General features: G+C 39.2%; 1 protein-coding gene across 1 annotated transcript in view; it reads right to left on the bottom strand.

Moving 5' to 3' along the window:
- Positions 1-7,774: 7,774 nt before the first annotated feature.
- Positions 7,775-13,903, bottom strand: part of amot (angiomotin) — a 114,052-nt gene continuing 107,923 nt past the window's right edge. Inside the window, exons 9-12 of the mRNA XM_044370032.1 lie at positions 13,315-13,443; positions 12,506-12,744; positions 12,106-12,360; positions 7,775-8,356 (exon numbers count right to left, since the gene is read on the bottom strand). Of these exons, the coding sequence (XP_044225967.1) occupies positions 8,223-8,356; positions 12,106-12,360; positions 12,506-12,744; positions 13,315-13,443 (757 nt within the window). The 3' untranslated portion in view covers positions 7,775-8,222. The remainder of the gene's footprint in view (positions 8,357-12,105; positions 12,361-12,505; positions 12,745-13,314; positions 13,444-13,903) is intronic.

Here is a 13,903-nt window from a genome sequence, read left to right as displayed (position 1 = left end):
TTCACTGCTTTGTGGGGGGATTTTTGATGGTAACATGAGTCTTGATGCAAAAACAAAATCTGATTTTAGAGAGGTAGGAGACAGGAGAGATAGGACCTAATATTGAAAGGGATTCTTCTGTATAGTATGATTGTCACACTAGAAGCACGCTAGTTGACATTGTATCAACCTTTCAAAGCAAAAGTATCACGGCAAGATGTATCAACTCCTCACTTCACCACGGCAAAATTAACATTACCATCCCAAATGAAGCTTTGTTACATCACACACATATCGGGAGCATGTTGTGTGCATGCGTGACACTGCGAGTGTGTTGGTTAAACTCTGAACTGGAATGCTTGAATCATATGGATTGAATGCAGGCAGACGCTTCTCAATCTCCCATAATGTTTAAAAGTGGGCAGAATCCCTCCAAAATTTGTGGGTTTTTTGAGATTATTGCATATGTCAAATTTTCATTGAGAGACGTCCAGGAACAGTTTATATTGTAGTATTAGATATGTAGATATGTATTCTATGTATAGAATAGACAGACATAAATACACACTGTACCTGTACTACCTGTACTGTAGATAGACACACCAACCAACATGCACACACACACACACAAGCATACTCAGATAAGCAAATAGATTTAGTTGACTGATAAAAATTTAGTGTGAGTGAGAGAGAACTAGAAAGTGTTTGAGTGACTTGTTGAAAGTGAGAGTGTATGACTGAAAGGTTGTGTGTGTGAGTGTTTGATAGGGTGAGAGAGGGAGAAAAAGGGAGAATGGAGGCAGCACCAGCAAAAAGAGCCAGATCGTATGTGTGGGGATACTTTGACTTGATCAGTCCTAAAAAAAGGTCGAGTGTTTGATCTGTGCTCAAGAGCTGGCAATGTACCCAAACCTTTTTAAACAGGCTAAAAGGTACCTTTACATGCCAGCATCATTGGTGTCACGTGAACAGGTCTTCTCCAAAACTGGAGAGGTAGTGAGCAAGAAGAGGAGCAGACTGATGCCTAATTCTGTGGAAATTGTTGTGTAGAAATTCTGAGCATTGGTCAAAACCTCAGGTAGAAGAAAATGTCACGGAGCCTTGATGTCTTATGCTGAGAAGATTTATAGAAACACTTGGCCAAGCAGAGAGCAGAAACAGTAAACATCAAAGTGTTCTGCACTTATATGCTGTCTCTTCCTGTTCTGCCTTCTGAAGGTCTGAGTTTTAGTCTTTAATACCAACAGATCAGCCTACAATATGAAAAATTTGTCTAATTGGTTCACTAGTTTCTAAACAAGGAACTGCACTTTACCCATGTTAGTTCAGGTCACATTGCATGGTACTTTCAGGTCTGGTTATGCCAATGTAAACCTGCACAATCACCTATCTGTGGTGTCTCGGGAGTCTCGGGCCATCTTCCTGATCTTGGTTACCAGGACAACGCCGGTTCACTCTTTATCAGGGTGGCTCCAGTTTTCACACACACCCAGATAGCTGCATATCCAAGGAGAGGCAGTGTGTCTCTCTCTGTAATACTTGATGTTGCTCTCTGACCTCAAGGCCCATGCTTGACCCAGTATAACCCCATTTGTAACCCCTTAAGATGAAAAATTCCATAACAGAAATGATTGTTTTTTAATGAAAACACCCTGCACATACACATCAATATCCCCCACGTTTTCTTTTTTCATTAGCACAATCACTTTCCTAGTTGCACAAGCATATCCTTAAACACTATATTATCACTGTAGCACAATCACTTTTATTCCTTTATTTCATGTCATTACTTAAACACACTTATAATATAAATTTGTCACAGAGCTTACTGTCCCTAATTCATCAAAGAGTTTTTAAAAGTAGTAAGGGGTAACTATAAACCTTATTAAAAAATGACTAATTACCTCCATATATATCTGTACATCCATGCACTGAGACAGTTTTTGGTAAATAACCTTTGTTAAATTAAATATGACAAAACAAACAGATGACAGCAGTGAGTTTACTTATATGTTGCCTGTTTCATGACGTCTTGTCCTGAATCCTTACATATAAAAGCAATGTCAAAGTTGCCCAGCAGATGTTACCATTTTCACTGTATCAAATGCTTTGAAAGAGTAAACCATTTTCAACACAATTGCTTCCTATGATTCACTGCTTCAGAAAGCTTTGTTTCTCCCCTCACTACTGTACAGAACGTTGTGTTCTCACTTGATAAAGAGAGTAAAATTTATTAAACATAAGCTGTGTAGGTTGGCAGGACAACCTTGGAAGTGTGACCCACTTTGACCATGACTTTACACATTTTCTTCTGCAGCCCTTTATTGCTCCAGTTGCCTGAAGCACTGTCATAGAGGTACATATTGTTTTTCTTGACATAGATTTCTACTGTTTTACAAATAGCTTATTCCAGTGTGTAATATGATGACTTGTGTGCACTGAGCAGTGGGTCCATGTAGACATAACAAAACACCAGCAACAACCATAAAGTCTCAGAATTCATTTATTTAACAAAAGAATTAAATTATTCTAACTTAACTCATTTATGAAACAAACATTTGGTTATTGGGTTACTGGTTATTTGGGAGTTTGTCAGAAAAAGTATACAGAAAGAAAACTAAATGACTGCATACCATAGTACAAGAAACTGCATGAGATGAATGTTGTAAAAAAGCAGATGATTAATCAGAAAATACCTTTAACTTGAATTGTGATTGTACAGCAATAGCAAAATGAAGCGGCATGTACAGTATGTGAACAGACTGGACTGCCTCACTACAATACAGACATTGACATTCTTACTATTGTTTACAGCTGGTATACATTGCAAACTGCTTCAATTTTATATTTTCAGCAGGAGTTCAAGTTGGAGCAATCAGTCCTCACAAAGAAACTTCAGAACAGTTTGAATTGAGCCTTTCTTTGCCAGGCATTTGTCACATTAAGGGAAAACTGATTGTACATTCAGGAAGTGCAATGGATTACAGCTGATGATTAGCTCTACATGCCTACAGACAACAATGATTTTAATGACTGAAGTGCCAGTGCAAAACATTTTATGACAAGTGCCTGGTAAAGACATATGATACTCAACTTCAGATTTCCTACATGTCCACAAAAACACTAGTCATCTGTATCGTGGCAGGTGTAGAGGCACTTGTAACATTATTTCAGTAATAACTGCATAGGTTGTAAGGAGTGATGAAAATGGCTTCTATGTTACAGGTAGACAGAGAGTATGATATCATTTTTAATAAATCTAAATCTTTGATGTGGCCTTTGAGTTTTTAACCACACAAAAAGCAGTTACTCAGTTTGTGCATAGTGGACTGTAAGCTGTCGGATGCTTTGGTAAAGGCTGGAGGCAGGACCGAGGACTGTGATGAGCTCTCAGGTGGGATTGTGAAGGCGTATGTCTGTCAGTTACAAAATATTTCTGTCCAAAATTTTCAGATGGTTGAAAAAACAAATCTGGCAGAGTCAGAAACATCATCAGCACTGTACATGGACGCTCTTGATTCAAAAACATTTTAAGACAGACAGTGTGGCGGTGTGTCATAAAGCAGTTCATTTAAGTGCTCATATGATCTCTTTCCTAACATTTCTTTACCTACAAGAATTTTCAAGTGTCTTCTGTTTTCCACACTGTAGTAGAGCTGAAATTATTCATTGATAGACAGGTAACCATTATGATAATTGATCAGGTGCTCCATTCATATTTATAAGCATAAATGCCACATATCCACTGGTTTCAACTTCTCTAATGTGACTATATGCCAGTTTTCTAAGTCCTCTCTCAAACCAGAGATTTAAGACCAAGATATTTCCAAGCTCATTCTGCGATGTTTCTTAGAGTGTGAGTCGTTATTTGCAGCCATACACTGTCACGAATAAGACTACAGTATCAGTCAAAAGTTAAGACACACCTTCCCATTCACCCGAATGAGAAAGTGTGTCCAAACTATATTTTAAATTCCCAGCGTTAGACAACATTGCATTTCAATAAAATGTCACAGAACTCAATTAATCCTAACTGAGCACCCTTTCAGCATTTGGCATTTCATCCTCTGAAACCAAAAGAAGAAGAAAAGAAGATCTTTTTTATTTTGAAATGTTCTGGTCTTCTGATTAACAAATGCTCCTACTCAAAATATCAGTCACATGAAAACTCTCTGTTTGTTTCATGGCTGGATGGGAATGCTGCCAACATAGATAAAATATAAATCACTTTTTGCTAAATATCTGCATTTATTTTTATGTGAAGGGAATGGCTCATATGGTCTAATCCAAAATTGACTGCAGTCAATCTGAAAATAAAGCAGTGAATGACTTTGTGAAGGTTGCAGTTTACCATCAGAGACCTGCAGTGATCCCACCTGACAGCCTTACACTTCCCACAGGGTCCATTGTCTTCAAGATTTCATCTGAGTCGATTGAGACACATGACAATGCTCACAGATATTTTACAATACCAGCAGAAAGGACACTTAATAATGTGCTGGTGATGGCAAAAAAACAGTGGACATATTAACACTGGCAGTGTGCTTTTTGCATTCAGTTACATGACACTTTCACATAGCCATGAAGAACTCATCAGAACCAGTGACAGATATTTACATCGACCAGGATGTATTTCTGTTTAGGGATCCACCAATACTAACATGGTACTGGACACCAGCACAACAGTGGACTAAAATGTGTTGGCAGCTATAAACAGAGTTCTGCGTGTTCTATGCCAGAAAGGAAGGTGACTTAATTTTCAAAAGATTTCACACAAGGATTATAGATTTCTGAAGTACAGATGACACCATTCATTTTGGCTAACAAGGTTAAGTAGTGGTCTAAGTCCTTATCCCCACTAAAACGTCAGGTATGTACAGTTACAACATATCAGTGCATTCCTGATGAAGTTCTGTGAAATGATCATACTGACCCTCTGCAATATCAACATCAGTTAGCCTCAGTGAGCTTCTTTGGTCCCACATTTTTGGTTTTCAGTGGATGTCTTTCATTTAACTACATTAACCTCACTGGAAATGTAATATTTAACTAAAGGCTGAGCTATTCATGTGGCTTGATTTAAAAGTTGAGGTTTTTTGTATTGCTGCTACAGCTTGAATCAGCATCACCCAATTAAACTATACAGTTAGTTTTACTGAGGTGTGACGAGCCAATAACGAAATGATTGCTGAAAGTGGAGGAATGACCTCAGCCCATATAAAAATGATTTCACCTGAATTTAGACTGAACATGTGATACTTGTTGAGCTTTTGTTGAGTTTACACAAGGATTTTGTCAACAATGAATACCAATCTGTTTTGTTTCCTTTTAGGAAAGATGGAGAAAGGAGGATTAGAGGTTACTTCTAATCCAATGGAAGACATTAACAGTCAATACCAAACACTCTGCTACACATAGTGTGAAGTAATGCAACATCATCCTTACCTGATAACTTACCAAAATGATCATTAATAAGATGATGGAAAAACAAATTTAGTTGATTGATGCATTTGCCATTTACTGATCACTTACTGGAACTCTTGATCAACATTTGCCAGTGACTGTTGAGCAGTGCCCTTTTTGCTGTATCAGCACTCAACCATGAATCTAAGTGGATCAAACTCATGACAATTTGAGGCCCAGATCAGTCAAATGGTGCCTGCCAATACTTTTCCAAGGGTTTTTTATGTTTGTATCCATCCATGTCAGATAGATGGTAGATATGGCAATATAAGTGCCTGAAAATGTATATCTTCACAATATGCCAATATGTCAATTTTGTGACATGATCTGCATCATACTAAAAGATGAATCCCATCCACTTTGTTCTTCAAGCATTGGAAGTGAAATGCTCAATGATGAGGAAATAAACAAGAAAACAGTCAGTCACGCCTGGACTAGAAATAAATAAAGTTAAACAAGAGGAGAAAAGCCCTGGCTGCATTGAAGGCACATCAGTGCACATCAACTCCCCAAGCTACTTTATTAGTTTTTCCTGCAAAACTAACATGTGCTTAACTTGCAAATCTTGAATCATAATGGGCTCTTTAGGAAACACACCCTGACTGAACAGAATTAGGCCACTAACCATCATTTAGCCAAAGAACATGCAAGCAACTTCACTGTCACTAACTCCCCCTACAAATCCCAAGAGCTCCACACCCCCTCCTTAAGAGACTCTGCTATCTGAGAGTAACCCCAACCAGTGGGGTCATGCAGGGAGCAGACAGAACTGTCTGACTTTCACTCCCCTCTTGTTACCGAGGTCCATACAGGGCTATTGAGATGCTGGTTATTTTTCACCAACCATGGAGCAAAGCAAGTCTGCTATCAAAAAGGCAACTCGCTAATTCAATGGCTCTGGGAATGTAACACAACTGAAAGGCTCAGCTCTCAGATCCTTCCACAGTACAAAGTACAGGCGGTTACAGAACAAACACAATGTAGATACCCTATTTACATGATTAAGAATGTTTTATAGTTTATACCACTTTTGATTATCCAAGTGCCATGTCTATGGTAAAAACAATACTTATTACATATAAATACAATACCTAATGTCAGATGTGTTAAAATAATATAGCAAAAAAGAAACATAAAATATAAGTAGTGCAATAAATGCAACAAAAAGGTAGCCAATACATTTGGTCCAACGGAGCTAACCAGCCTCCAGCAACACTGTACAGGAGAGTTTACAGATCCTCATCTCGTGTCCAAGTAACAAGCTGCTTTCTCTTACAATGAAATCCTTGTAAAAGGCCAGTTTTTCACCATTAATCATTTGTTTGCATGTTGACAAGGAAGAAAATGCTGCTAATGCTAAGCTGCTAAGTTTTGCAAATGTTAACAAATCTGCTGAAATGCCACTGGTGCAGTTAGTAATGTAGTCACTACTAGTCTGTACACACAGTGATAATGACACTAAACTCCCTGGGTCAAAAAGTAGTGCATTTGAACAAAGCTTTAGTCACTGACCACAGCCAGCCATACAACACTAAGAATGACAAAGAGAGAAATCCTTCACTTTAAATCTAACTTAAAAATACATGTGTGGATGTGTAATCTCTCTATGTTGAATTTTAAATTTCAGCTTTGCCCCTTCCTTTTTAGATATTTAATTTATGTGTCAAGTTTATCAGCACACGACTGAAAATTTTTAAACTAAGTTTTGTCAAACCTCTTGAGCTTGATAACTTCCATTCAACTTCAAACATCAGTTGTCAAAATTAAATCTCTCACAGTCATTGTGACCAAGAAAGCGCAAACGCCATCAGATTATAAATATGAGGCTATCAACATTTTTCAGGTCCAGTCTCCATTATTAGAGCTGCAACGATTAGTCCATTAATCGATTGACAGAAAACTAATTGGCAACTATTTTGATAATCATAAATGATCATAGTAAATGGACTATACTTGTATATCGCCTTTCTAGTCTTCCGACCACTCAAAGCACGTTTTACACTACAAGTCACATTCACCTATTCACACACATTCATACACTGAATGGATACAGGGGCTACCATGCAGGTTCCCAACCTGCCCATCTGAGGGAACCTAATCATTCATACACATTGACACACTAATGGCACAGCCATCAGGAGCAATTTGGGGTTCAGTATTTTGCCCAAGGACACTTCGACATGCTGACTGAAGGAGCCGGGAATCGAAGCACCAATCTTCAAATATTTGATGGTTCAAGGATCTCAATTTTAAGAATTATTAATTAAATTGAATATCTTTGGGTATTGGACTGCTGGTAGTACTAAACAAGACATTTGATGATGTCATTGGGCTCTGGGAAATTGTGATGGGCATTATTCACATTTTTTGAATGTTTTAAAGACGAAACTATTAATTGATTAATCAAAGAAATAATCAGAGGAAGCATCAGTAATACAATAATCTTAAATTGCAGCCCTACTTCATATTAACACCTATTTAGAAAAACTACAATAGCTAAGACAAGGCAGGGAGGGACACTACACTTCTGCTTATTGCTTCTTATTTCTAGGTTTCCTAAGATGATAAACAGTGATTCAGTGAAAGAATGAAGGAAATGTGGAAACTCCAGTCATGCTGGAAGTGTTTGAATGAATGCACATGTAAACATAAGAGTATGAAAAGGTCTGTGTGCGGGTCTGTCACCCCAGCTCATCCTCCAAGTCTGTCTCTGTGTTTGTTCCAACGGAGCTGCCATCCAGTCAATCATTTGGATGATGGTTTTTTCCGAGGTCATGGGGTCAGATGAGGATCTCCACCATGTCGTTGTCCACTTCCTGTTGGGTGGGTGGGGCTGGGGATGGCAGCTGTGGCTGTAGATGGGACTGGACCGGGACCCTCCGCTCCAAGGTGCTGCTGTGAAACAGTGGAACGTCTACACAAAGAACATGGAAACTAGTCAAAAGATTTTTAAAAAATGGCCAGTCACCATTTCTGATATAATCAAATTGTAAAAAATTATTTAGAGATGTCAGGTGTAAGGGCCAGACCATATGTCCTCAAATCTACCATGTTTCACAATTCATTGTCACATTTACCTCAGTCATAATCAATATAACACTAACTGCTTGCTTATTTAATACATCTGATATAATTGCCCTGGTTCATAACAGCATGACCAGTTAAAGGGGCCATATTATGAAAAACTCCTTTTTTCAGTGCTTGTGCATATCTGTTTGGGTCTCTGATGTGCCGACTAACACATAAGCTGTGAAATAAGACCACCCAGTCAGTTTTGTTATGGGCTGGTGTGCCCTGTACTCTTGTGATTCAACAAGCCATTCAGATTTGATACCCCCATCGTACGTCACATGCGAAGCTAAGCTAAATCAAGCAAAGGGTGAAAAACTTGCGCATATCGCCGGCTGGACAGGGGGACAGAGCTGCTGCTTGCTGACGAGCTCTGCAGGAGAGAGCTGTGTCACTGCTGCTGCTGCTGTCTCATCCTCTGGAGGAATAAAAACCTGAGCGGTTTACTGGTGCGAGGAGTTTGTTTTTTAAACTTTTGGTATTAAGTGGATTTATCTTCAATCTTGCTTCTCAACCTAGCCAGAGCTAACACTGGAGTCACACCCCACCTCTGCTGCTGTTATCAATAATAAACATCTTAAATGCCAGTGAGTTTATATAATTTTAAAGTTACACAGTGAGTAGATATCTGTGTGTATAAACAATAATGTCACTGCTGTATTTATGCCTTTAGATGATGTGATTTTGAGTGTGGATGTAGCAGCTACAATGTTAGCATAGCTCTGATCGATCTGAACTCCATTCAAAAAACAAGCATTTTAAAAGTTGTTTGGTTGTCATCTTTCGGACAGACCTGAAAAAGGATGAATTCAGGCTTTTTACAAATCAACATCATGATGTAGTTATTTTGGCATCCTTGAAATCAGTGTATTGCAATTAAATCACAACAAAATCTAAGTTTGTTTACACTTAAACTGACTGTTCTGAACAGGGCTGTTTAGACAGGATGAGAAGGCTGCTGTGGTGCTTGATCTTTATGGTATTTTGACCAAAGCATGTCCGATACATTTTATATTAAGACCCTGGGGAACTGTGTTAACTTGTGAAAAAGAGCCCATTTAAAGATTCTGGACCTGTGTCAGTGTGTACATAACTGGTAAGAAATGGTCTTAAACGTTGACTCATGAGTCAAAAAATTCTCAGTAAATGTAGCACAGAGGAGCTTTTGATCAAAGTCTTGGTGTGATTCTTCACTGCAGACTGTTAGAAAAAAAGGGCACTATATTAAGTAAAAATGCTTATCATTCTGTGGTTCCACTCCTTCCAATTTGAGGATTTGTCTCTTTCATATCATTGTAAATTAAATATCTTTGGGTTTTAGACTGTTGACAGGTTACAGACAGTTTACGAACTAAACCATTCATCTAGAAAATGCTCGGCACATAGATTGATACTGAAAATTAGTTAGTTGCTTCCCTATTGAGAATGCATTGGGATCTGATTGCTACACCTACATTGATATCCTCTCTCCTTTCTCCTCTCTCCCAAACGAACAACTCTCCCCCTCCAGTCTATCTAGGTAGGACCATATTTCTCACAGGGATGTTTCAGTTTCCCACCTATAACAGGTAAACAACAATGTCACTTGTATCAGTTAACATTGTTTACAGGCTTTATCCACAAGATAGTCCTCACCATAAGCCAAAATAAGTACAATTAAAATAAATATTAAACCTAACTTTTAACTAAATACAAAAAATTCCCCCCATAGCTGGTCCAACCCATGGCATCACTAGTGATGTCAGTAAAAGCTTAAAAGCAGGAAGTGGTTGGGTGCCTTCACCTTTTGTCTCCTGGGGAGCATGATGGGTCTGGTAAGTAACAAAACAAGCTAACCTATAACTCAAGAAACCAAGGCCTTAAATCTGGATTAAACCAGAAATGCAGATGTAAATATAACAAAACAACACTAAACATAAAAAACAGGGACAGTATTTGAAAGCAATGCTACAGAAAGAGATGTTCTACTGGCTAAACAAACAAATGACAAGTATGGCAAGAAATACATTTAAGTGTAACATGGACAAATGATGTGGTCTCACTCACTTTCCACAAACCCTTTGGGGAAAACTTAGGTTACATTCATATTACATGCTGATCTGGGCCACTTGCATATGTGGTCCTAGATCTGATTCACATCTGATCCCAGTGGCTATGCGACCACTATCAGAATGGTCAGATTGGAATTCATATGTTTTTTTGTTTCACTTCTTCACTTGTCAACGTCTCACTCCTCTGCGCATATTGCCTGTCATCATCATTCAGTGTCGGCTAGTGATGTCAAAATCGAAGCAGACTACTCAACACTGTATCGACCTTTCAAAGCAAAAGCATCGTGGCAAGATGTATCGACTCCTCACTTCACCACAACAAAAATCACCTGACCATCCCAAATTAAGCTTCGTTATGTCACACAAATCGGGAGCACGTTGTGAGCGTGTGCGAGACTGTGAGTGTGCTGGTTAAACTCTGAACTGGGTTGGTTGAATCATATGGGTTGAGCGCGGAATGGGCGCTTGTCAATCTCCCATAATGTTTAAAAGTGGGCAGAATCCCTCCAAAATTTGTGGGGTTTTTTGAGTGGAGGAGATTTTCGTATACGCCAAATTTTCATTGAGAGACAGCCAGGGACAATTTAATTAAAGTAAGAGTAGTATTAGATTAGATATGTAGTATAGAATAGACAGACATAAATACACACACATACTTGTACTGTAGATAGACACACCAACCAACACGTTATTCTGTTTTTTAATGAAAATCTTTGAACCCCCTGCATATATACATCAATATCCCCCACGTGTTTTTTATTTTCTTTTTTCATTAGCACAATCACTTCCCTAGTTGCACAAGCATATCCTTAAACACTATAGTATCATTGTAGCACAATCAGTTTTATTTCTTTATTTCATGTCACTGCTTAAAGCCAGTTATAATATAAATCTGTGACAGAGCTTACTGTCCCTAATTCATCAAAGAGTTTATAAAAGTAGTAAACCTTATTAAAAAATGACTAATTATCTCCATATATATCTGTACATCCACGCATTGAGACATGAGACAGTTTTTGGTAAATAACCTTTGTTAAATAAAATATGACAAAACAAACAGATGACAGCAGTGAGTTTACTTATATGTTGCCTGTTTCATGACGTCTTGTCCCGAATCCTTACCATGTCAAAGTTGCCCAACAGACATCGCCATTTTGAGTGTATCAAATGCTTTGAAACAGTGAACCATTTTCAACACAATTGCCTCATATGATTCACTGCTCCAGAAAGCTTTGTTTCTAGTGTCGGCTCCTCACAGCCTGGGAAATATAAACATGTATCTTCCTCCTTCTCATCCTCAACCCTTATCATCTACATTGTCTGCCAACTTCTACAACACGTCATCCATGTTTATGATTTGACCGTCACACAAATTACGTCATTGTTGTTGTATGCAAGCGGCTCACATGTCAGTTAAATCAGTTTAGGACCTCAGCAGTGTTCACACATGTCACTTACAAACATGAATGTGACACAACACAAAAAGATCTAAAGACTACAAAAAGACTAAAAAATCAGAATTGAGGATTAAGTGTGTGCTGACCTGCTATGCGGTCAGGGATGTAGACAGGGCTGGGGCTGGAGAGGCGGGCGGGCAGCGTCATGCTCTGCAGGGCTGGGGTGCTGGGCTTGCTGGTGTCCTGACTCTGGCCCTTCTCAGTCTGTGTGCAGCTGTCCCTGCTGCCCGTCTTTGAGTGGCCTGCTGTCATCGGGGTGGAAGGAAGCACCGGGGAGGGGGATGATGAGATTGACTCTGTTCTGAGAGACTCTGTGCGAAACTCTGGACCCAGCAGAACCCCTGGAGGAATGAGAAGAGAACAATCTTTACTTCAAGTGACTCTCTAGCTCTGGTTCTCACACTCAGTATAGTTTCTGCTGTTCTTGAAAGTATGACATGGTTAAAAAAAACAGTTAGCAGGCATAAGGCTGCTGCTGGTTTTTACCCAGGCTCCCCTTCCAGCTTGTGTCCTTGCGCTCTTCAGTGATGGGCGAGCTACTGAGTCCCAGGCTGTGAGAAAGCAGTCCTGAACCACCAGATCCAGTGTTGGAGATAGACATTAGGGACTTAGAGGACCTCATGGCAGGTGGCGCATCTGACTTGATGGGTTCCTTTCTGGAGCGCTGATGGAGCACCTTGATCATGGCATCCTTCTCTATGATCTGAGCATGGAGATTCTTTATCCTGGGTAAGGTATAACAAGAGGAAGCCACAGTTACTGCAGGACAGCGAGACCCTGAGAGCTACACTGGCACTTTTACACCTGCAATTCGGTTAATTTTGTCTAAGAAATATAATGGAATGTCCTACCTGATGATATGAAGAACTGTAGTTCAATCAATACATTCAAGGCCAAATTACCTTGAATGTATCTACTTAAGACCAATCAGCTGTGTGACCACTGAGTCTAAACTTTATCTATGGTCTTCTCATTAGCGCAGGTAGTCTTGCTTTTAATTTGACAAGTTTACATATTAATTTCTAATTGACATTGTGGGAGTATGTGATGTGCTGTTGTGTGTAGCTTTGTATTTAGTATTTTGTATGGTGTGTTCTGTGTGTGTTTTGCTTTGTACTGTTTGTTGTGCTGTTGTTTGTTTTGATTGTGGGGGACTGCGGATGCAAATTAGCTTTGAGCTAACTCTGTTGCAGTTCATCTTTTATGTTTAAAACTGCACACTGTCCCAATCAATAAATAAATACAAATATTTACATGGAAGGTACCAGGAAGGCTGCATGTGGAGTGTGCTATACCTGCTTTCCATGTCTAGACAGCGCCGGTTAGCCATGAGAATCTCCTCTTCTTCCTTCTGGATTCGTGCCTCCACTGACGTGTCGTAGCTGCTGCTGGGAGAGTGGCTTATCACTGCTGCAGATGTATCCCTGCAAAAGAGGGGGTCTAGGTCTAGGGGTCTCTCAATAAAAACAATAACAAAAGACAGAGTTTGATGACGTTGTGAAGTAGTGTGGGATCATGGGAGTTGTTTGGCTGGCACAGGACATCTGAGGGGCTGCTAGCTGAGCTGCTGCTAACATTTGGTCAGCTTGTTTCTCTGATAACTTAAGATCCAGATGTCCAATAACTAAAATCCTCCCTCCGATTAAAAGATATAGTTAAAAACAACCAGGATATAAAAAGTTTATCATGAAAATGTGGCTTAAAATGGAATAAAAGTCAATTTATGACAGTTTCTTGCAGACAACCACACCACCAACGTATTATCTCGTATGCATATACTCTTTGGTAGGTGCAATTGTGCCGAACAAGCACACACATGCATCTTGTGCGCATATGCTCTTTTGTAGAGGGGTATGACACCATTGACAGGCAACTGAACGAAAT

Source organism: Thunnus albacares, chromosome 13 (assembly GCF_914725855.1).
Source record: "Thunnus albacares chromosome 13, fThuAlb1.1, whole genome shotgun sequence".
NCBI classification, from domain to species: Eukaryota; Metazoa; Chordata; class Actinopteri; order Scombriformes; family Scombridae; genus Thunnus; species Thunnus albacares.
Note: the sequence above shows the minus strand (reverse complement) of the source record. Positions and strands in the feature narration are given on the sequence as shown.